General features: G+C 36.0%; 1 protein-coding gene across 1 annotated transcript in view; it reads right to left on the reverse strand.

The window, feature by feature from the left end:
- Positions 1-25773, reverse strand: part of PTPRN2 (protein tyrosine phosphatase receptor type N2) — a 634616-nt gene that overhangs the window by 340503 nt on the left and 268340 nt on the right. Inside the window, exons 10-11 of the mRNA XM_059839742.1 lie at positions 25130-25216; positions 9446-9525 (exon numbers count right to left, since the gene is read on the reverse strand). Of these exons, the coding sequence (XP_059695725.1) occupies positions 9446-9525; positions 25130-25216 (167 nt within the window). The remainder of the gene's footprint in view (positions 1-9445; positions 9526-25129; positions 25217-25773) is intronic.

The raw sequence follows: 25773 nt of genomic DNA on the forward strand, positions 1-25773 counted from the left end.
ATTGTGTTTTACCAAGAGAACAAATTGCTCCCAGGTTCAGGGCAGCTGTCCTTACACACAGTACCAAAACACCACACTTCTGGAGAAGGGCCTTTTCATGTTATTACTTTTCTCCAAGTAAAAGGGAAAACAACCTGATTCTAAGATGAGTATATTGATTTTCTGGTTTTTCTCTTGTGCTTTAAATAACAACTATTTTTCATAGACTCCTGAAGTAGCACTGCTCTCACTCACAATTTTTATTCTTTGGCTGATATGAAAGCTATCTGCTAAAATCACAAGACTGCTAATCATCCAATTTCATATATTAAAAATTGGATATTTAGTTACATCAGATAAAGTCTATTTTCCTGTTTGTACCAACTGAAATAGAACACTATCTGTTCCACATTATCCCTGTTCCACATGGTGCCTAGTGTTTATTTGCATGCACAGTTTAAAATCGTTAGGTTAATCTTGTTGTTCCACATTTTGAGAAGTTATAATCAATCTGTCTAATGGGGGGGAAAAAAGGTACTGACTGTTCTTTTCAAGGTAAAGATGAGGTTACAATGCTATCTGACCTAAATCAGATTTTCTACAATTCCCTTTTTTATGCTTACCTAAAAAGTTACATAATCATCAAAAAATATTACATAGCCAAACTATTCTTTATATAAAAGCTGCCTTTCAATGCATTCAAAAATCTATGCATGATCTTGCATTACCACATTTCTTCTAACCATTGCATTCCTAAATAATTTGTTTTAATATGCTTGGGATCTGCTGTAAACAGAGATAGCATCTTAAGTGTACTGCACAAAAATGCATAAAACTTTATTAAAGGACCATAACATTTAGAGATGTCTGGAATTGTATTTATTGTTGCTGTATATGTCATAATGCACATATATTTCAATTTTCCTGGAAAATGTGCTTTTCATCATAAAAATGTGAAATAGAAGCAATTTGGCTAAATAATATGGTAAAATAGAACATTAAGCAATTGTCTTGGGGTTAGGGATTTCTGCTTGCTTTAAGTCAGAAGTAAAATTAGTTCTCAAATATTTTAGTGTGGGGACTTTTTGATGCTGTGTCCACAGTGGGACCCCCAGTACTGCTGCTATACAAAAAATAAAGGTGTTTTGTTTCAGTCACACATTCTCTGTGCCATGAATTTTAGAGCAGCTATTTGTTGATTTGCACCAACTGAAAACTGTCCTACACATAAAAGGAATGGGTCAGTTTCAAACATCTGTGCATGGAAATCTGCAGCAAGTTTAAATGGAAAAAGACCATCCACCATAGTCAAAAACGTATTGGAAGATTTCCTTGTCTTGAAAGAAAACCACTTTGCACTCCAACTACAGGGCAGTTTCATCCTGGATTATCAGCTCTGTAGGTGTGAGGAAGCCAGCTGCAGGAATTTGGTTATTTAATAGTATCACACATGGTAATATTCATCAAAATTTAATTTTTTGTATTTTTACTTGATCTTAAATTAATTTTGAATTCTTAAAGTGCTTTAAATATTTTAGCAAAGGACAATGCGAATAAAGGAGACATGTAGAAGAAATCTGGATTTGCACCAGAAGAGATCTATCAATAGAAAAAAATATATTTTTGAGTTTGTTACCAAGCAGCAATTACAGGAAGAAGCTTTCCAGTGTACTAAATTCTACCATCCTGACTTCCACCAATTTCCCCAGATTTACGTGCAGGATCTCTGTATGGCAGCTCTATCAGCAGCAATGTCTCAATGATTCTGTGGACATTAGTGATGATTTCTCTCTCAAGCTTTTAGCCATCTATGATAAATATCTCTTCACATAATCTATCTTTTCTCTTTGAATGTAGAGGCAATCTAGGCAACTATTTTTGAATAAATGCTTAACATTTAGACAGCTGCAACAGATTTAGATGTATTCTATTCTCACTATTAAAATGCATTTAGATACAGTATTAGAAGGCTCTTTAAAAAATTCAGCTTAAAAATCTCTATTAACCTCTAAACCATGACATAAATTACTTAAATACAAGGCTTATTTTTACCAGTCTCCATCGGCCTACTTATAGATTTCAGAAAAAGAAAACATACAGAAATACACAGGTTTCAATCTAAGCTTCCATTCTGCTATTTCCATTAAACCTGTGTTGTTCAGGTATTAATTATTGTATTCCACAATATTCTAATATCTGCTCTACACCAATGGTGTGTTTCTCCTTTCTCCTTATTTTAGCTTAATTGACAGTTTTCTATTAATGGGTGTAAATAAGAGGCATGAGAATGCAACAGCATAAACTATCATTGCTTTAAATTAAAGACTATTAACTATATAATGCTAATTAGCTCTTTTTGTTTTCCTTCCCAGTTCTACAAAATTATTAAGTAGCTTTACAATTCCCAATAAGCAGCTGGATTTAAGGGTTTATGCTGGAATAGATGACATGACTTTGTAAGTTGAACAGAAGGAAGTTCTGCAATTTTCTATTAAAACAGAAAGTGGTTTTATAGACAAGAAATATTCCTCTCTAAAATTAGATGCCTCACAGTTATTCTTAGAGGAGAGGGGTGTATGTTCAAATGGATTCTACCCCTACTAATCACAGAAATGAATACCATAATTAGAAGGAAGCCCATGGAGAAGAGTCATAACCAAAGGTACTTGTTATTCTTCAAGACTGAGACACATTTTCTGAACAGTAGCGCTTCTCACTTGTTCTATTTTTCAACAGAAGAACAAGGTGGGAAAGAAATGCCATCTTGAAAACTCATTAATCATTGTATCAGACATTTGGTACTGCAGGAGACAGTTCAGTTTCTGAATAATCTTCAAAACCATAATGACATCCTTTATTCAGCAACGGATGAATTTGAGGAAAATAATTCAGACAGATTTGATGATACAGTAGGTGAAAGGAAATCGATCCACTACAAGGGCTCAGGAGGTGAAAAAGGACAATGTGAACTAAGGAGGCTTGAGTAGAAGAAATCAGGATATACACCAAAGACTTAAGAGAGGTAGGAACAGAAAAAGACCTGTCAAATCTTTATGTTTCACATTATAGACCAAAGAATTGTAATCCTACTCAAACCAGGGACATGGCAAGTGAAATCAGATGAACCTCACAGCCTCCTGGCTACATTGTTCAAAGTTTCTGACACAGAAGCTGTCAATTCTCTTCAAAGATGAACTTCAAATTATTCACAGACACATTTTTTGTTACCATCTCAGAGAGCAAGATATCCTATTGCACAGTCTACAAAAATCTAGATAGAGGGAAGGAATTCACCTGCAGACTTTAAACTTCTTCTGTTTACTTCATCACAGCTGAATTGTGATCTGACCATGACTGACCAATGAATACTTTCAAAACAGCCATCACTGCTCACAGCTGTGGGGTAGAAAAAGGAATCAAGACAGTCTGCCAGCATGGACATGTTTGTGCCTGAAGCAAGAGTTCATTTTGCTCAGACTTCTTACAAGACTTGCAAAGCTTATGCCAAGAGTCAACAAGAACACCAAGGCTGGCTGTAGTGATTTTGCTTTTTGAAATTGAAGTTTCCTCCTTTTGATGACACAGAATTCATATCTCCTGCACTGACAGCCACCATGAAAAACAAGGTAGATGTTATTAGTAAACCCACACAAAAAAAATACTGTCAAATTTCATGATGTTACCAAGAGAAGCAGTATATTGGAGGCAGAATAAGGCATAAATGCTTTCTTCACCAACTGGATGCAGGCTCACAAAGAGCTCGGCCATTTAGTCATCCTAACTGAGAGCAGAACTACGTTATCTTGGACAACTCCAAACCAATCAGACAGCAGCAGCTGGAAACAACACACAGGGTAAGTTAACTCTGAGGGGTTTGAAGTATTCATTTAACTCAAAAGGACTATTTCATGCTAAAAGCTTAGGATGGCGTTTTTCAACAAAAATATTAAACTTCAACAAAAATATTCACATTCAATGTCAAAAAGTTTTATTCCGTATTTTTTGTCATGGAAATTTCAGCTCAGCTGGGACATGACCAAAATTTGTAGATGGTAAATCTCAAAATCTGTAAGATCACAGATTTAGTCATTTGCAGTCATTTAAAACTGCTGAGAATTTCTATATGTTTTTTAATATAGTCTAATAACTTTGAGGCAGTGTTTTTATTCAAATCAGCTTGCTGTATTGCATAATACAGTAAAATTTGAATAACAATACATTATGTTTTGCATTTTTGTGTTTCATCAGAATTAATTTTGTAATGCTTTATTTTCAGAAATAAATCACTCACAGAGAAATGATTTTTAGACAAGAAGTTCATATGATTCAACAACCTATTCTCTAAGTCAGGATAATAGTCCCCTTCAGACCATATGCAGTGTGAAAATCTGAATTTCACCAACAGGGCAACAGAAAAGTAAAAAAGGCCCCACCCAAAAAGAATGAAAAAGAAAGCTAACCACAAAACCATCCAAACCAATGGTTTAGTTAAAAGTTATGGAAATTAAAATTGAAAAATTTTCTGTTCCTATATATACATTATTTAAACCTAGATTTCTGACCTTCCATACTGGTGTGTATCACAAATTATCTTAGGCACAGGAACCTGCACTCAAGACCTTTTAATTCCCTAATATCTGGTTATGCACTGCCTTTCATTGTGCTGACTGTCCCCATCACTACCATGCCTACACTATGCCCACAACCCTTTGCTTTCCAGTCTTCCCCTAAACACCAAAAATGTTGCACTTCAATGCAATGCAAAAAGAAGTGTGAGCATGACTCTAATAACACTAAAAGGCATTTCAACAGTGCTGAGCATCTGTGCCCAAAACTCTCCTACATCGCTTTTCCAAGTGTTCAGAATATATATGACCATTCCAGGCCATATAGAATATAAATGACCATTACCTGATGCCAAAATTCTTTGCTTGGAAACTTCAGAAGTTTCCACTTTTCTAATTATCACTGTCCTTGCCTAAATGGTAGGATTCCGGACTACATATAAAGTAATTTCATTCCTCATTTCTATATCAAATATATTACAATTTTATAGAGAGTTATCTTACTGATAATTGCTCTCTGCTAGGTTTCTCTTGACCTTTAAACTGAGGAGAAAAGAAATATACATTTGTTTGGCTAAATGATGCCATGCCAACTGTAATTACTCCGAGAGCAGGTAACTTATGTCTTGAGGAAGTTTATTTCTTCAAAACATTGAGATTAAATTACATTGCACACTGAACCTGACTTATTAAACAGAAATAGGCCAGAGGACAGCTACTTGATGAAAGATGTATTCTATCATTTGAATGTCAAAGTGTGTGAAGCTGGCAAAATGTTGGGTGTCCTGCTCTAGAACAAATAAAGGTATTGTTAAGGTGAGAAAGCAAGCTATTCACAATTTTAAATTACTCTGTTGTCAGCTTCTCCATATAATTATACAGCCTAGAAACTGAAAAAAAAACCCAACAAAAAGTAATCAAAACATTTACACAGAATTGGAATCGTGAATTACTGGGAAAAAAAGTTTTATTAACAAGAATGTCTCTAAAAGATTTTAGAGAGCTTATTTTGCCTTAAGACAGGTCATGTGTGCACCAAGAAGAATAAATCTCAAACTCCAAGAAAACAGAGACAACCATTTTTTTTATCATACTTAAAAATCTTTGGGTTTTAGGGGATATTTTAAGTCCTTCACCTCCCTGCACAGTTGTTAAATAGTCCCATGTCTTCTCTAACCTGCACACTTTTCGAACTCCACAGAGGAGGATGGAAAACTTTAAATATAGTTCCCTATATTTAAGCTTTAAATAGTGCAAGGAAAATATGAAGTGTATCCATTTTGGTTACAGAAATATATGCTACATGAATAATGAGACAAAACTGCTGCACAGAAACTGTTCTTGTGGCTATCAGTGAGACTTGCATATACATAACACCTGCACAAATAGATTTCTTTTTGCAAATCTGAATAATTTACATTCCTATATTTATTATGGCATCTGATTACCTCAATTTCCAAATCTTTTCATTTCTAAGGATGTGACAGACTGTGAAATTCTTCTGTCCATTTGGTCTGTTCATTTTCTGTAAACAAGATCTGCTTTCCAAGCTCCTGGAGGGATGTCAAGTTCCCTAAGAGCAGTACAGCATGGAACTATGCATTTACCTGTGCACTGATTTATTCTCCTCTGGCTTCCCTGGGTAAATTAAGTACCTGGAATGCTTTATTCAAGACACTGTTGACTTTAAAAATTCATAATTACAACTAGAGCCTGAAAAAACTTCTTATGTAAGTATATATTGCTGTTGATTTTTTAAGAGAATTTATTTTTGGCTTAGAGATCTGGAAGACGTCTGCTTAAAATAAATGAACTGATTAGTGAGTACATTGACAAGCACTGCAACTTCATCAGTTAGAAAGGAAAAAAAAGATATTTTTTATATTTAAAATATTTGAGGGATGGATAGATTTGTGAGCTCTTTTTATTTTTTTTTATGGAAAGGACAAACATAAGGTTTAGTTATGACAATACTATGGCCACACTGAAATACCAAGAGGAGCTTATGTAAAACTCCTATAAAATTTTTTCTGCAGCCATCAAATCCTGAAAGTTTTAATTCACTGAGCAAATGCTTGGGAAGTCAAAAAATGCTTGGGATGTTAATGTAATAAATAGTAGATAACATTACTGTATAAAATATTAATTTAAACTGGTGAATCTGCAGAAATTTTTAGAATCATACAACTTTATGGTTGGAGAAGACCTCCAAGACCATCAACTCCTACCTTTACCCAATACCACCATGCCCACTGAACCATATCCCAAAGGGCCACGTCTGCTTGGGTTTGAACACTTCCAGGGATGGTGACTCCATCACTTCCCCGGACAGCCTGTTCCAGTGCTTAACCATCCTTTCAGTGACATGGTTCCTAACATCCAACCTGAACCTCCTTTGGGACAGCTTGAGGCCATTTCCCTTTGTCCTGTCACTGGTGGCCTGGGAGAAGAGACCGACCCCCACCTGGCCACAGCCTCCTTTCAGGCAGTTGTAGGGAGTGATGAGGTCTCTCCTGAGCCTCCTTTTCGCCAGGTTAACTCCTCCAGCTCTCTCATCCTCTCCTCTCAGGGTTTATGTTCCAGATCCTTCACCACTTTGTTACCCTTCCTCTGGGGTGGCATTATTTTGTCCCCAGAACCTCCCCACTTTTTCAGCAGCTTTTAAGTTAAGGAAGTTGAAAACAACTACTTTGATTCCAGTGGTAAGCAAAACCAGAATGTTATATCTTGAGTTTTCCTGAAATAAACAAGTCACAGTATTTTTACTTTTCAGAGTAGCTTGTTAGGACCTGGCCAAGGCACATCAGGGATCTCCTGGACTTGATAATGTTTCCACAGCCTTGTTAAATTTCAGTGGATGTCAATTCCATTAATTTCCTTATGTGTAAATTTTTGAATACATGTAAGCCTTATTATCCACAACTGGAAAAACTATAAACTGCATTCTGATTTATTTTAAACCTGCCTTCTGTCAGTTTCATCTGTTCTTGCAGTGTAAAAGCAATTATACAGTCCTGTCCATATTCACTGTGCAACTCTAGAGCTGACAGACCTTTTTCATACCATACTTCTTTTTTTTTCCAAACTAAAGTTTCCTTTCTTACTGCACCACTGGTTATATGCAAGACATTCCATACTTCTAGTCATGCCTTCTGCCTTTCCCTGAATCTTTCCATTTCAACCAGAATTTCAAATCTATCTGAGGTATGAGAAGCAGTACTATATGTGGTATTTAAATAAAGGCAAAGGACATATTTATGAAAGAACAAATGCTATTATTCTGTTTTCTATTCCATTTCAAATAATTCTTAAAAAAACTTTTCCTCATTCAACTGATAATGGAGACTGAACTGTCATTTTCATCAAATTACCCATTACTACACTAACTACATTACTATGTAGACCTTGTATGCAAAGCTATTTTTCTCCGTATGAAATTTTTACAGTAATTTACAAGGAAATTCATCTGCCATTTTGAGTCCATTCACTCACCTTTATTATACATTTCTAAGATCAACTTTCACCTTTAATACTGTGAATAATTCAGTATTAGCAGGACTTCTCACCATCCTGCTCACTCTCTTTTCTAATTCACTTATAACTATATTGAATGTCACACTCAGAGCAGAGATCCTTCCACTTTTTTTTTCCACTATCTTAGTCTTTTAGAAAACTAATACTTTTTTACCTAATCTCTGTTTCTTGCCTCCTAACCAATTAGTGATTCACCATTTTTCTGTTCCATATTCCACATCCTAAGAAGATATTAGTTTCCTTAGAAACTTCTGGAAGACCTTGCCAAAAGCTTCTGGCAATCCAGGCAGGCTCTACCAACAGCATCATATCTGTTGATTCTTTCAGAGAGATTCAACAAGTTTACAAGACAGGGAAGATCATTGTTATAAAAAAGCCATATTTTTTCCAGGAAAAAAAAATCCTACCCATTCATGACTCACATAATTCAGTGCTTATTGTAAATTTGTAGTTCTGACAGCACACATCTCGGGTTTTTTGACCTTGCTACTCTTTAATCACCAGTTAACAAGACCCTTCTCCAGGGAAAAGGGTTCTGCAAAGGAAAGTTTTGGCATAGGAGCTACCTCAGTTCTTTCTGTAACTACATTCATCCATGGTGAAGCAAAAGTAGAAGTTAATAAACTCTACTAGTTAATAAACTCTAAACTCTACTCTCTAGATTGGAACTCCCAGTGTTTATTTACATGAACTTTTCTGGTTTCTGTTGTCAAGCAATACTGCAACTTATTTACTTCTGATTTTTAAAGCCTATCAATTGAGTAATTTGGAAACAAATCAGTCCTTAATTCTGATACCTTGCAAAAATTGTTTTTTGCAGTCAACAACTCCATAATACAGTTGACACCCAAGCTGAAAAGAAGCCAATAGGAGTCCTTAGAACAGTGGTAGTTACTCAGCAGCAGCTTAATTCTAGAAATGCAACCTTTACTTCCTAGATTAACTTGTCATTGAAATAGATGAAACAGTACAACAAAAAAAGGCACATTTCTACCTTTTTTTGTTCCAGAGATTAAGGCTAAGGTGTAATAACATTTTTTTTCCCTGAAAAATAGTATCAGAAAAGTGATCATCTTTTACAAATGACTAATGGGTTTTCATGAGCTTTTGACAACACTGAAGAGTCTTTCACCACACTGGAACTTGACAACAAGCCTCTATTTAATTTTCTTGACAAACAAGGAAGTCTCAAACAAGTTTAAAGATGTTAAACTTCAGTTTTTCATGTGCCACTCACCTCTCAACTCTCTCCCCCTATAAATGTCAGTCTTCTGGGAGAACAGGATGTGTCTGTGCTCTTTGCAGTGGTATTGACCGCTAAACAGACGTGGTGGGTCACAGTTTGGGAAAGGAGGACAAGGACTTACCTGCTTCTTTGGCAACATCTGCAGTTGAAATATTTTGGAGGTTTGAGCGCACTCGGAAGGTCACAGCTGGTCCCAGCACGCTGAAAGAGATTATTAAAAGAATGTAAGATTCATAATCAAGAGACATGGCATAATATCCCTTATCAAAATAGGTTTTTAAAGAGAAACTATTAAGACACCATTTAGCCCTCTTTCTTTTGCTTCATTAGCTACATTTGCATACATTTTTATACCTCTTGTGGTTTCCTGTGTGTATTTTGTGCCCGTCTGAAAGAATTTCAATGACATTAACTAAACTTCAGAACACTTCTGTAAATACTATTCTTATTATGAAGATGGCAAAATGGAGGAACTGAAATTGCTATTCAGTCAAGTACAGCATAGATCATCACTGGAATTCAGCATTCAAAGAAGATTACATGTACTTACACATTTTATATTCCTAATACCAACAAAACTTCAGTTCCTGTTGTCACAACTGTAAGGCAGAGGGACAATACAGAAACTCAGAATATTTATCTTAATCATATTCTGCAAGACTATATGTGGAGAAGAGATTCTGGACATATCTGATCCAATAGCTGGTTTTGACCAGGAAAATACCACAAAGTATTTATCATTTAACAACAGAGGGGATAACAATTTTTGAGAAGAAATTATTTGACTCTGTGGAGACCCTTCTGTGTGTAGCCTGATGGTCCTTTATAGCACTAAAATCTATAAGATATTTACAGAGGAAGGAACTGATTAGCCAGATGTAGAATGGCAATGTACTCAGGGTTTCACCAAAAAATATCATTGTGTAATTTTAAGGAAAAATAAATCTGTATTTGTAACGTTGCATTCACTCTCCATCCATCCCAATAAACATCCTACATATACATCCGATGAAAAGAAAGAAGAAATTTCAGGTTGATCTCCTTAAAACTATACTTAAATACTTATCTACAAAACACACATAAAAATACACATAAAAGAAAAATACACATAAAAATATAGTGAATGTATTATTGAAGAAAAATTTCTGCAGAACAAGAGATCAATTACAATGCAAGAATTTACACAGGAGAAGAGCATAGGGTCTGAAGAAAAACAAAAATTGGCACTATTTTATAAAATTTTACTTACATAATACGTATTATGCAAGTTCCTAAGGTTTTTTTAAACTCATATTATCAGTGAAAAGAATTATATTTATACTGGGAAGAGCAACCCTGCTTAAAAGGTGAAGTGCATGGGCTGGAACTGTACCTGTAACAGCTTTTGACTTCCTATGGCAGTGGCTTAGGAGAGAATGAAATCTGAAAAATTTTTGCATAAAAGAAATAAATTGAAAAATATTTTGTTGCTGGGCTTGAAGTGAAGTATTGAGTTATTCTTTTAGTAACATATTCATCTCTTACAATCATAGAATGGAGAGCACTTAATGAAGTGTGCTTAATTGGATCACATATATCCTAGACAGAAATATCTTTAAACTTTTTCCATTTCACACAGTAAAGACTCTTTCTTAACTATAAGACTTTGCTTTGAGGTTACAAAGGGAATCAGAGTAATAATAAGAATAAGAAATATCCTTTCATCTTTTACTAGCAAAGCATGCACTGCACACATTTTATTCTGGAGTTAACAGGGACTGCCATTAATCAATCTTTTTTCTTGAAGTACTCTTGGGGGGGATGGGAGAAAAAGAAAACAGATTTTATTGTTAAAGGACACTCTAAAAGTCTGGTCACTAATGGTCAAGAAACACTTTTAATAATGCCAGGCAAGTATAAAACATTTGTCAACATCATGTTAATATTATAGATTAAAATACTCAACAATTGAAAAGCACTTTTTATTTGAGATACTGCTTTACAAAAATCCAGACTGTTCTGTCACTAATCCTGAGATAACCAACCATAAACTGCACCTGCTTTAGGATATCAAACACTGACTCTAAGTAATCTTGCACTGTCCTTTTCTCTGTGCTGCCAGCCTAAGAGAAATGCTGATTCCTCTCAGGTGCTCAGATATTTACAGTGCCATTAGCAGTCTGCTTTAAATAAAAGCAGCATCACCCCAGCATGCAGCTCTTGCATCACCAAGATATGAGGGAGAGAAAAACCAATTTCAGATATTGCCCCCAAATCTTCACTGCACAGTCCATTATAGCTGAGAACCCAGAACCAACACAAAATTTCAACCACAATGTAGTTATACTTCAGATCTAACAGCAAACACAAAAAATTTCCTGCCTTCCTTCCCTTACCTGAATGCTTTACTTTTCCCTCTCAGCCACTCCCCACTTCCTCTCCCTTGTCCTGCCCTGCCCCACTCCCAGCAGCCTTGTACTTCCTGGCATCAGTAAAATCATAGATTCAAACTGGATCATTTCAGTGAGCCAGCCCAGGCAGTGAGAGACAGGGATTTCCAAGGAGTGAAGCAACCATCCCACTATTCTCTACTGACTCCACCTGGATAATCCAGGAACACAGGAAGATCCGAGTCATGCCCACACCAGTGTTGCCACAAGTACTGTCATTGCTCCTCACTGCTCAGGGAAAACAAGAACAAAAAACAGAGTGAGGAAAAAAATTCCTTATGCAAGAGGGATGCTACTGAGCTAAGACCATTCCTTTGCAGGAAAGACTAAATCTCAGAATCATTTGAAGCAGACACTCATATGTTGCTCTGTGGGACATTGCTTTCGTCTACTGTAGCAATTGAATTCTTGTATGTTAGAAATCACCTGAGCACCACATCAGCCTGGCTTCACTAGGAATATTTGCAGAATACAGAAAACAAAGCAGCTTTTGTCACAACTTTTTGCACACTGGCATTCTGTTTGTTTAAAAGCAAACAAAAGACCTTGAGATTACTTGGTCAAAATTGCATTTCTGCTTGATGTTTTGGGAACTGACTGCTTCAGGAGCTCATAAAATGAGATTTTTCTCATGGGGGCTTCTGGCAAAAGCACTCAATAAATAAACATTTCAATAACAAAAGATGCCCTTTAGGGAATTCCTCACTGTTCATTATGTGTTGGATGAGAACATTTAAACAAAACCAGTAATTATATGACTGCAAAATATTTTTAAAAGACTTTTTAACAAGAGGTCAACCAGCCTGAAAAAAGGTTTCAAGATGTATAAAATGCAACTCTGATAGGAAATTTGAGTTGGGTAGATGAGACTGTGTCAGACCCTCTGAAACCTGGCTAACATTAATGGCAATTGTCTTCAAACTGTTCTAAATACAGGGGCTCACTGAGGTGCACACATTTGTTTGTAATCTGATGAATTGCAAGCAAACCATTCCCACAGACGAGGGAGGTGCTGAGGGAGCAGAGGCATCACTCCTGCTGGTACCCTACCCCAGCCAGCACTCACCCAGCTGGGCTGGAGAAAAGTCACACAGGAACCACTGACCAGGCTGAAACCTCACCCACATCTGACATCTGCTGCAACTGAGGTTAAAAATGTCAGACAGGACTTTTTGTCTATCCTTGCCCTGAGCTGCATGCTACTACAAATACCCCAGGTAAATCTGTAGTCATTTTTTTCCTGACACAAATGAGCTTATACTCAAGTAAGTGAAGATTGTGAATTTTAGAAGGTATCTGGACTATACAATGTAATTGCACTTATCACTTTTTTCTTGCAGTTTCTTACAATTTTTTTTTAGTAAAGGTAAGCAGTTCTGGCTTCAAGGATAAAAAATAGTGATTTTGCCCCACACAAAATGTAATGTCTGTTGTAATGCCTTGCTAAATTTATTTTTTGAACTTTACCAACTAATTACCCCCTCCCCCCCCGTTGGCTGTGACAACTTTTGCCTTTTTTTAAACTTACAATAATGTTGCCTTCAGTCATAATAAGGGTTATTTTAACAAAGACATTCTAAGCATATTGCAAATTGTCACCCTTATGTGCTGTTGTCTTTTATTCTGTTTACTAGAGATGAAATAATTACAGTGTTTATACCAAAATGACTTGAAGGTTGATTGCTGATTTAATAAAATCCCCTCCCCTTGGGTCTATATTTCCCATCTGAAGGTGGGAGGGTGCACAGCACACACAGAAACAAAGAATATTCTTTGTGTAAAAGAGAAGTATTTCCTTTTGTTAATTGTTTTACAACTAACAGCATTCTTCTTATATTTTCCCTGTCAACAAATGAATGATGTGAATAAACAGAGCTGGAGCGTGATCAATATGGCAAGGTCCATATCACTTTCAAGCCGTGGGTTATAATTATATTTATGAATGACAGGATTTAAATCTCCATAAATTATGTGCCAGGCTTTGCACGCCTGTTCCTCTCCCTCGTGTGCGCGTCCTCCAGCACTGCAGGATCGCACCGCACGTTCGCTGAGAGAGGCACTCACAGTCTATCGTACCCCCTAGTGGAAAAGGATCTGAGAAACAAGTGCCAACGTGGCTCTGTGTACTCTTGAAGATGAGACATAGAGCTGATGCCAGATGGAAATGATTTGAGGTGGCATCTCATTTTTAAGACACAGGCATAGTGCAATTTCTCAAGACTGGAGGAAGATGAGGAGATTAGGATTGGCTATTTCCAACATGAAACATTCTCTTAATGACCCTATTTAATAAAACAGGGCTTGCCTTAATAAAGACCAGATTTGAAATTAAAGTCACCACTTGTCTATATGTTCATTTCAAAATCCTTTAATCTCTGGAGGTTAAGAAAAGCAATTAGTAACGCTCCAGAGGACTATGCAAAGCAAATTTTATAGCAGTGAAGGTAATTGTCTCAGGAAACGTTTGGTGGGCTTGAACTAATGACTTGCAATGTGTACACATTTCTGTGCCTTCTGTGTTTAGGAATTTGAAGCTTATGCCCATTGTTTATATTGCATTGAAGCCTCCTTTTCACCTTCTCAATTTTGGAAAAATTAAGATGCTCATATTGCTGTAAATGTTTTATATATTATATTTAGAGGTATATAAACATAGTTATGTCAAATCAAATCAATGGGGAAAAGCACAGACTTAGCAGAGGCATTTTTGTACTACAGTATATTTCTACAGCATGAATTACAGAGCAAAGCAAAGGCAGAAAATTTCAGCTAGACATTGACACATAATACATGAATGGATTAAGAGATATACACTGGCTATTTTTTTCTCCTTCTGATACTCAGAGTAGCTGTAAATCAGTTGACCACTTGATTCAAGTTTGACCAACAGTTTTGACCAGAACTGTTGACCAGCGTTCATTTTGGGAAGCATTGCATCATACTGTATTTAAATTACAGAAGCAGGCACCTGACTGAGCTTCAAAGATTCAGGAAAGCTTGCAAAGGATGTGTTGTGCTGACCTGCTACAAAATAACATCCCTGAACTGTTGAGTAGAGAATTATTGATCGTCACTCACACTTAATACTAAAAAGACACACATCTCTCACTCTTTAATATCTGTACTGTTCAAAGATTTGCTTCACTTTGCACCTGGACTGCAGAAATATCAATGTGGAGCTGTATGTCTTCTCACATTTTTATTGACAAGTATGTATGCACAGCCACTGATCAATTAAAAAAATCTTTTTCTGTTTTAGCAAAATGAGTTTTTCAAGCCCTTCTCAGGAAACTCTCAACATGCTCCCTAAAATGCAGAATGATACACAGTGTTCCAGAACACCCTGCAATACAGCAAGTAATATATTATCTATTAATATTTATATCCTTCATATACACTAAGCAGGAACAGTTTGCACAATTCTCTGAAGTGTTCTTGCACCAAACACAGCAGAGAGAGAGAAAGTTAAAGACTTGTACTGGCATTACACCTGGTCTGACAGTGACCAGGAACTAAAGATGAAAAACCAAAATCCCTGCTAACGGGAAGACACTAATTGCAGTGCTCACCAGGTAGTGCCTGATTTCCTATCACCACCTGAATTTCATTAGAGGGGTTTTCAACAGGCAGCTGGGAGGCATAACAGGTAGACCACAAAGATTAGAAAAGTTGACAGTTTCAGAGCAATCACATCTCACAAATGCAACTACATGGAAACAAAACTTAGGTCTGGATTTGATGGTTGCAGCCCAGATTTACTTCTGGAAGTTGCATTCTTCATAAATCAGGTATGAATTATGGTGTATTACCAGGTGAATTATGGTGTATTATCAGGTGAATTATGGTGAATTGTCAGGTATGAGTTATTAGGAGTCCAAGTCTTGGACACCTTGTTGTGCCCTCTTCTCTCTCCCTGACATGCTAAGCACTGAGGAGTGACTGCACAGAGCAGAATTTCAGGGGCAGAGAAGAGGCCACGACAAGGTGCTCAAATAATGAAATGCCTGACACACTACTGTCATTAGAATAATTTCCAGACTGAAGTCACAGGAAAGGGATGACTGGTCCAGAAAGGGACACTTTCCAATAATGCAATCCATGTCTGGTGGGTCTCTGATACCGATACTAAAAGATGGAGCTTTAATTATTTTACATTAATCATTAATTTTGTATTAATAATTTAATCTATATGCATCAAAATTGTGCTAAGTACACTGATCCTAATTTACATTGCAAAAGATGATGAAAGAGTATTTTAAAGATTTTACAACTTGCTTCAGCTGAGGTGAAGATTATTTTGCTAAGCCTACAATTTAAATGATTTAAAAAAGAGACAACGCTTAATTTAGAGATTGATGCTACACTCAGTTTGCCCTATTTTTATTCTTCACAAAATGCAACTTTTGATGATTACTCAATATCTATGAATAATTTGCAGAGTTTTAAAATAATTTTTCTATTAATCTGTCACAAGCCATGAAACTTGACATTTTCACCACACTGAGTACATGAAAGTTGCCAGCTTTGCCTGCCATGCAAATAAGGTTCTTAATTACAGTATTTAAAAGAACAAACCATACAAGTGCTATAATTTCTTATGGTAAAAAAAAAACCTGTTTGGACCCTGTGAGGGTGGAAGAATGGTCTCAAAAAGCTTCTTAAATGTACTGTGATTTTTCTTCCACTCCCCAAGGATTAAGCTAAAGGATAAAATGATTTATGTCATAAAAAAGAAAAAAAAAGCATTCTGTTTATATTTCCATTCTCCTTCTTTATACCTTTGTATCTACAAACAGCAGGCATTTTTCATATTCACCCAGTAAGCCTTCAGTGCATTTTACTGGCCTCAGCCCTACTCACCCTGTACACACCTGTGTTGTTAATGGAACTGGCTGAAAGCACATGTAAAATTTCTCTGCTGGGATGACAGTCACCTTTTGCTCTGCTTGCACAAGTGACTTTCAATCCTTAATGAGGAGCATGACTCACTTGTTAGGGCTGTTACAGAGGTACAGGTTCAGAATGTTCAGAGCTTTGATAGGATCCGTGTAGGACACAAGTTTCTTGCATCAGTATTAGGCAGCACAACCAAAGACAAAAAAACCCCCAAACTTTGCTACAGTCTTAGTTCAAAAGGCCACCAAATTCTGAGTGCTAAAACCAGAGCTTTCCTGCTTGTCCTCCTAAGGACCTGTTGGCTTCTCCCTTAGCTCTGAGACAACCAATGAGAAGATTTTTTTTTCTTGAGGCTCCCCTTCCAGCTGTGAGGTAGATATATTTCCTTGGCAAATGAGGCACTGCAAGAGAAATTTATTGGACTTTTTTGGTTGCACCTACAGATGCCTATTTGCACTGTCTTTATGGCTCTTTAGCCATACAAACCCCTCCACAGGCAGGTTGTAATTCAACTGATTGACCTGTTTATGCAATAAACAGTAAATACTGGCTAGGCCGTAACAAAAATGCAAAAGAATCCTTTATCTTTTTTGGCTGGGTCAGCAGGTCTGTGATGCTCATGCAATCCAACCATCCAGATCACAAAATGAGAGAAAAAAAAAGTGTGTTGGTACTTCCAGGAGAATCAGGCAGCCAAGGGCAGGAGGATCAAGACAGACAGAGACATAGAATATTATTTATATTTCTTCTAAGAGGTCATTCTTTTAAACAAATCCCTACATGAAAACCTTTTTTCATTTCTAATATTAGTAATTCTATTTATGGATGAAGCTTTAGTTCAAGAGTGAGAATCACAGTTCTCTGTTTCTATTCTCATATCTGTCATCAAGTCCTGTGCCATTTTAGAGAAAATGGGCTGGGTTTCAATCTACCCCTCTGCAGAATGGAAATTATTACCTGTTAATAATATGTGAAGTGTTATATAAATCAAATGCATTGGCACACACTCAGTGGCTTGCTTGAAAGAAAGGAGCATATCCTGCCTACCCTATAATGTTATGAACTTTGATTTTATTAAAAAAGGGATATGATGGCATCCTCAGTCACACAGAGAGATGAGTAGCAGAGAAATATGAAGTTAAAAAAGGTTAGACTTCAGAAATTCACATACCCCTTTTGAGCAGGGACCTAGGAGTTCATGGAAATATATCAAAAATAGTGGGTTCATTCTGCTTTTGATTACGAAGATGCAAATCCTCTGTTTTAGTGAGATGAAATGTTGTAATGGAAAGCCAAGCATCATACATGTTATTTATAAGAATCTCCTTAGATTTTTATGGTCTTTCTCTTTTGCAACCTAGAATTCATAAAATGCTGCAGGCCAAAATCCTTCCTGTTACTTTAATGATTTTTATATTTTTCTAGGAGGAAAGTTACAGTGGAGAAGGCAAAATTATCTTGGTTATATGCACATTCATTTAAGAAAAGAACACAAAATGTATTGTACCTCAGGGGGGAAAGCCACAAGACTAATGTAATGCTAAGGTTGTGGAATAACTCATTTTTAAGTAAAGAAATGCATAGTTTAAATTTTTGCCTTTTTTTTCCTTATCATCATTCCTCTAAAAAGTGATGAATCTTTATATTATAAATTAGTTGTCAAATAAGACAATAGGTACCAGAAAACACAATGTAATTTCTTATAAATGCCTGCATGCAATGATTTACAGCAATACATTTTTCACATAATTTATTTCCCAGACTCATTAAGTCTGTGGGAGAAGTCAAGTTTGAAAAAAAGGGGTTCCATTATTCCTGAGCTATGCTTTTATAACACTTTAAACAAGATTATGTCAAATAACCACAGTTATTTGTTTGCTATTTAAGATCAGAGAGCAGATGAAAAATACTGCTCAACTTTCTTGAAAGGTCTACCTTTTTATTGAGACTAAGCATGGTATAGTTCAAACTGAAATACAAATCTTGCTTAATAACTGGACAATAAATGGACTTGAAATTAAAAAGAAAATCTATTTCTAGTTAATTTACAGCATCTTAAGGAGAGCAGGATGAGTTACAGAACATTCAGTAAATCTAAATGACATAGACAACAGAATCTGCCAATCTGGAAAAAAAAACTTTACGAGAATATTAATCCACAGATGTTCAACATACAACACAAGAAAAGATTAATCACACCAAATCAAGGAGAATGGAATCATGGAGAATCTGCACAATGGAGGGAACTTTTCAAATGCAAACCTAACAAAACCCTGTGCTACCTGTCCTACCAGTGCTCAGTGGTTAAATAATCCGCCCTCACACTGTTCTGCCTCTCAGTAATTTCCTGAGTTGTTCACATTTAGAGCATACACACACCACATGTCATAACCCATCAGCACAATGGAGTGAAAATGCCAAGTATTGTTCCAGTGTTTAGGTTCTGGATGACTGAATATGATTAACTGGTTGATTGAATTTTTCAGGTGTTATAAAAGTACCATGACAAACAATGAACAAAACCTACAGTGCATGATTAGGACACTACAGCCAATGCCCATGTTTATAATAGGTGAGGCTGGGAGATCCACTCACCCCTCTGCCTGCCCAACACTTCCAATTTGAAAGCGTTTTAAGCTTCTCCAAACTTTCACCACTTGGTTTGATTTTCAGCTATCTTCCTCAGTTCAGGTTCTTTTCACTGGGATGGTTGGCTGGCTTTTCAAATTGTATTTATTCCAGACCAACCATTCCAGCTCTTCCTAAGAGCAGGGATAATGGTAGGCAGGGTTTGGTTGTGTAAGGCCTGTTCTTTGAAAACGAGGTGCAAAATGTCTCTACCCCAGTACATGGAAACAAGAGATTTGAAGTAGGAAAAGAATGTGCTTGTAACTGTCCTCATCATAAGCCTTCCAAATTCAAGCTTTTGTTAAAATCACTGTTTACACAAAACTGTTAAAAAACTATGGACATGCTACTGTACAACAGGAAAAATCTATCTTACTTCAAACACAGAAATGCAGCCTTTCTTTTTAAAGTGTTTTTTTCAGTAGGATCCTTGAAATCCAAAGATGAATGGTGGTCAAGTAGTAGACAAGACAAATTTTTCAGGGGCCTTAATTTCAATTTTATCAGACTTCAGGAGGTATGTTGCAAATGAAGTATGGAATAATAAAGATTTAAAGGTCCTCCTGTTACTTTAAATTCTGCTGAAATAATTTACTTCAGACTTAGACTCGGTCTCAGTTCATTTGAGGAATAAATATTTCAGGAATTTATTTATTTATTTCTGTTAAAGGCCAAGCACTATTGTCTGGATGGAGAGCTGATTCCTGGGACTGCTGAATGCTCAGGTAATGGAATGCTCAGCAGATTGGAGCCAATGGGATCTCTGTCCAAGTCAGGTAAGTTTGTTTCAGAAGAGGCTGAGTAAGCCATGCAGTGAGACATCACACTGGACACCTTGTAGTGGTAGAAGCTTTGACCCTAATCTTTCATGCATAACTCCAGCTCTGGATGGTCCTAATAAAACCCCATATCTCATATATGAGTTAAATATATCAATTCATGTTTGCCAAGCATTTTGATAGTGTAGTGAAGAGCACTATAGGAAAAGAAATCCAAACCAAAACAGAAGGAAATGGGGTTTCTGACCTCAAAGCAGAATTTGAATAAAGTGCAATAAATAAAGCCTGAAGTCACACATTGAACAATGAAAATAAAATGAAACATTGAAGAGCTACTCATTAACTGAGGATTTCTTTTCTGCTCATGAAATAAAACAGTTGGCTGTAGAAAAATATATAGATCTGATTCAATATTTCAAGTCTATCATAATTAGTGTTATTCAAAAGATTGGCCACCTGAACAAAACAAAACAAGAAAATGGCTTGAGTTCAGTCCAAAGTCAATTTTTTGTTTATTCTCATCACCTAAATAAGTCAAGCTTAGTTAAATTTTGAAACTAGCTATTACTTCGAATTTATAGTATTTTCTTTTCAAAATGTGAAATCACATTGCTGTGTCTGCTACAAAATTTGAAAGATATTTATCAGCTGAAGTCTTCATACGGTTTTCTTGTATAACTTCAGTTAACCTGAATTTTTCATTTTTCATATAATAAACTGTTTAGGTAAACACTGAATACACCCAGTGGGGGTAGGGAGCACTGTGAGGGGAACGCTGAACAGCCAGCCTGAATCCTGGGTGTTGGAGATTTAGATTCTGAAAGATGAGGGATTTGGTCTTTTAACTTAGTTTTGGATGCACAATATAAATGCATCAATTCATGATAGGGGAAGAGTGGTTAAATGAAATGGCTTTGCAATCCAGGATGTTATATAAGATAATCAGAATCAGCCTTTTCAACCTGAAAAAATCTATTTATATTAACATTTCAAATTTAGCCTAAGAGTCCTGCTCACTCTTAACATTCTACATATAGATTATATGGTTTTATAGTGAATTGTTACACTTCAAAACAACAGCAGTAGATTAAGATTAATGTAGTTTTATGGAATGAATGAAGAATGCTCTGCTAGAGGTTTTCCACTGAAAAATTATAAATGAAAATGAAAATGCTGGTCAAGTTAGCACATCTCCTGAAAGTTCAGTTCTTTGAGTACTGAGTTTTGGTATATCAGAAGGTAAAAATGAGGAAACTGCCATTAAGATAAATGGGTGGAGGAAGATAAAGCTGAACAAAATGGGGAAAAAAGAGACACCTAGAGCAAAAGATCTTCCAAGGCAATTGGGAAAATCATATCAGTCTAGAGAGAATGTAATATTCAGCTGAAAATCTCACTCTTGACTGGAAGCTGAGAAGGGTAGGATATAAGGCCTGAAATACTATGAAAACAGAATAATTTGTTTCCTTTCCATAAAAAGGTATTCTCCTAAGGTCAGAGCTCATCCTTCCTCTTTACAATGTTGGCAGTAAATACCCCAAATGTGAGAACATTAAATACAAATTCAAAAATTATTTGTATTCTCATCAGTTAAGTCATTTCTGCTCTAATCAATGACTTTGACTGTTAATTCTGTGTCCTTTCCACTACTTTCAAAGTTGAGCTTGGAGATTTTGTTATTTTTATTATATTTGGATGTTTCTTGATAAAGTCTCATGTTGTGAATAACTCAATTACATGAAGAAGGTCAATGCTGCAGATTGCAAAGTCATATTTTTTAAAAGAAAATAGATATAAACCCTCCTAAACAGAAGTACCCATCTGACTTCAATCCCTGATACCAGTCCAACAATCAATCACCAGGGGCATTGGACACCCATAATTAGATTATAAAATCATAACTATAGTAATTTTACGTCTGCTTGCATAATTACATCAGCATGCTAATATCCTTTTAATGGTCTCTAATGATGTAATAAGAAATAATGGAACTTATTTGACAGCTACATAACCATTAACAAAACATATTAAGCATAACTATTACTTCCATAAAGATTCAGGCTGCATCCAAAAATGACAACTAACATGTTGGATCTTATTTTCAATGTTGAAATATTTCTAATTATGAATTCCCGAAACCTATTCCCACTCATCTGCTTCACAGGGCTAGCAAACTTTATGTCAATGTGAACTTGACAACAAATCAGCTGTAGAGATGGACTGGATGCTCTGGAAGACAAGCCTGGGGACATCCTGTGAACTGAAGTCTGTCCTTAAAGTTGGCAGGATTGTGAAAGACAATTTTATCTTCATAAAATAAGCTGATTACTACCAAGCACCAGCTAATCAAGAGCTAACACAGGGTGTTGGATTCCTATCCATGGCAATTCACTTACCTAACTTCAAAGCACAGGTAAAAACTAAAAATATAGGCAAGAGGGAAAGATATTTTATAATACTAAAAGCAGTAATTTATTAGTGAAGCAGTTCCTTTAATTCTCTTTGGTTTTGTTTTGTTTTGTTTGGGGGGGGTGTAGGTTTTTTTGTTTTTTTTTTTTTTTCAGAGAAAAGGACTATAAACTGGTAACTGAGAATTTAAAGAACTTCAAAAGAACTCACCACTTACCCTCTCTTCTCAGTTCTTGCACTATTCCTATTTGATGTGATGAATTTCTCTATACTCTCAAATTAGTCCTGTGATTCTCATTAACATGTCATTACTCTGAAGTCTTTGCAATGATCTAAAAAGTCCAAGTGTTCACTGTCACTTTTAACCATTGGGAATTCTTGAATAGAAAAGAGAGAATTGAGAATTCCAGACCAAGCAAATACTCAAGTTAGAGTTAAAGTAGGCTAGTATGACAAATTCTCACCCCTTTTATAACTCCTCTTTCTCCAGGCTGACTGATAGTTTTTTCTACATAACTTCCCCATTTTTACCAAAAAAAAAAAAAAGAATCTTTAAGAAAAAGGATACTTTTAGCTGCCAGTGAAATAAAATGAATCACCCATGATGTCTTAGCCCAAGTAAGAAGCATATTTCCTGATAAATATTTCCTGATGTGTCAGTGGTGACTTTGACATGACATCAGGTTTTTCCTGAAACCCCTCTCCATGAGGCCACAGAGAAGCTAACCAGAGTATTCACATTTTTACTGTTTTCCACTGATAGTGGTGCAATGGCAAGAAAATAACAAATCCAAAAAGTGTTAACTCTTTTCTTGGCAAGGTCTTTGTCTAAAGCTACTACTGGCTTACCTACTGGTCAGCTCCACCTTCCTTTAGTACTTTATGGGTTTAATCTGAGTCAAAGCATCTCATTCTCTTGAACAAAGAAATAAATTAATTATGGATGAATTCTTCACTGATTTGAGATTTAGGATAACCCTTCACAGATTTATAGATTTTAAAAAAGGCATAGACTGATAAAAACATTGTATGGATAGAAAGAATGCTTAGTCCTGTTTGGACTTCCTGTAATTCATACCACACTTTTAAGGTACTGACCATACAAATATTTTCAGTACAGGAATGTGACTGCATATTAATAGATGCAAAATATGCAGCTAATTCTGCACATTAAAAAAAAAAAAGGTCCATCACAGCTGGCTATACCACTGGAAGGATACTTTTCATTAGACAACAGGTCTAAAGCCTATCAACTGCAATGTGCTGTGATTTATCAAATGATAAAGAATAACCAAAAGGCTTTGTATTAAAAATTAGAAAGGTAGGTGAAAGTGCTCTTGTACTGTAAATAAATGAAGTTAATGAAGCTGAACCCACTAATTCAGAAGAGAAATTGTTCCATGGGATTTCTCCTTTAAATGTGCAGTAGACCTTATCTGCTAGTGTCCAAAGTCAAGGGTACAAATTCTTCTTACAAGAAAGATAATAGAATATAATTTTTTTTTCAATTTAAAAACTCAGTATTTATAAAAAATGTATTTCATGAAATACAACCAAAAGACATTAATCAAAACAAGCAAAATATGGGAATATTTTCCTTCTCAATAACTAAAGCCAAAATGCCTGGTATTTTCCAGGTTTCTGAAAAGATTTTCTCACCATTAGTCCATTTCTCCATTCAAATACAGTTATAGGGGGGATACAATTTATTTTTTTTTTTACAATCAAGTATAAATACTTCCACTAAAGACGAAGCATTATCAGACTATGGTTTTAAAAAGTGCATTAAACAATTAATTCCATTCTGTAAATGAAAATCAAACAGTAGTTGATGGCAGCACAGGTGAGGCTGAGAAAGATGCTGCACTTCAGCAACCCAACTCATGAGCCAAGGCAAGTATTCCCAAACCTTCTGAAACACAGGCAGGAGCTGGATGCTATCCAGACATCAGCTATTTCCTGAGTGCCCAAGATGTGACTTCTTTTCCCAAAACCCTCCCACAGCTGACCCTTCTTTTCAATTACCTTTACTCAAACTCCTTCTGTTTTATACAGGAAGGATGAAGTTTTGTGTGGTATGGGTTTCTTCCAGAATGCCTTCAGAAAATCCTCAATCTAAAACTCTTTACTAGACATGGCAGATCATAACCTCCTAGTTCAAGAGATTAACATGCAGAGCATTCATCAGTATGAATCATAGGAGGAAAACCAGTGCTCAGCATAGCTGAACTCCCTGTAACTTGATAAGTAATAGCTGACCAAAAAGCATGACCTAGTGTGCCATGTTCCAGACTCAAAGCCAGGCACCCAAGTTTTTATCCATCTCTGATGTCTTTTTTCCCCCTGGCAATGCTGGGTAAAATTACCCTTCAGAAGACTTTCCTTGACTAGAAACTGTTAAATAAAGTTGCTAATATTTGTATAGCATTTGAAACAGATTATTTTTCCCTATGAAAGATGAAAAAAAATTCATTCTTTTTAGTTTTCTCAAAATAATTTGTTCCCATGTGTAGGGAATGTTACAATCATCAATATTTTTTTTCCCCTCTTGCCCGATCTCCTTAATTTTGACAGTAAAGAGCAGATATTTCCTTGTAAGACAAACTATTCAAAAATAATGAGACATCCAATAAAATAAAAAAGGAGAAAATCCCATGTACATACTTGACATCATTGAAGACACTCATCTGCAGCTTCAGGAGATCTGCCACTTCCTTTATTAACTCCAAGCCCTTTTCCACACTCAGGGGGCTGTTGAAAGGGAGCAAGAAAACAGAGCATTAAAAAGATGGAACTCATCAATACTTGAGAGGCTAAAGGTCCCAAAAGAGTTATCACCTTGGCCTCTTTGAGTCTGAAAGCCACCACTAACTGTATTCCTGTCACATAGTGATCGTGATATCAAGGGAATTGGGATCAGGTGCTTCTTCAGGCATGATGAATCACCTGAATTTTCCAGCAATAAGACAAACAATAAGGTGCAAATGGAATTGTTAGGAAGTGTAATGGGCCCATGATGCAGCTACCAGTTCATCTCAGTCCTCAATAAAAAATGTAATAAAGTAAAAGGACAGAAAGAAAGAAAAGGATTGACGAGACAAGGAGGGAAACAAACAATGAAAGTCAAATTGCAGGCTCGGTATCAAATGGACAAGTGAAAAGCATATTTTTAAACTCATTAGATTTTAAAATGAATCTTTGCCAAGTGAAAGGATACAAAATTATTATGGATTTGAAAGTAAACAATGGAGCAAGACACACAGTCCAGAGGATGCTGATTAGATACATAGGATTTAGCTTAGCATGTG

The sequence above is a fragment of the Haemorhous mexicanus genome, chromosome 1 (assembly GCF_027477595.1).
Source record: "Haemorhous mexicanus isolate bHaeMex1 chromosome 1, bHaeMex1.pri, whole genome shotgun sequence".
In the NCBI taxonomy this organism is placed as follows: Eukaryota; Metazoa; Chordata; class Aves; order Passeriformes; family Fringillidae; genus Haemorhous; species Haemorhous mexicanus.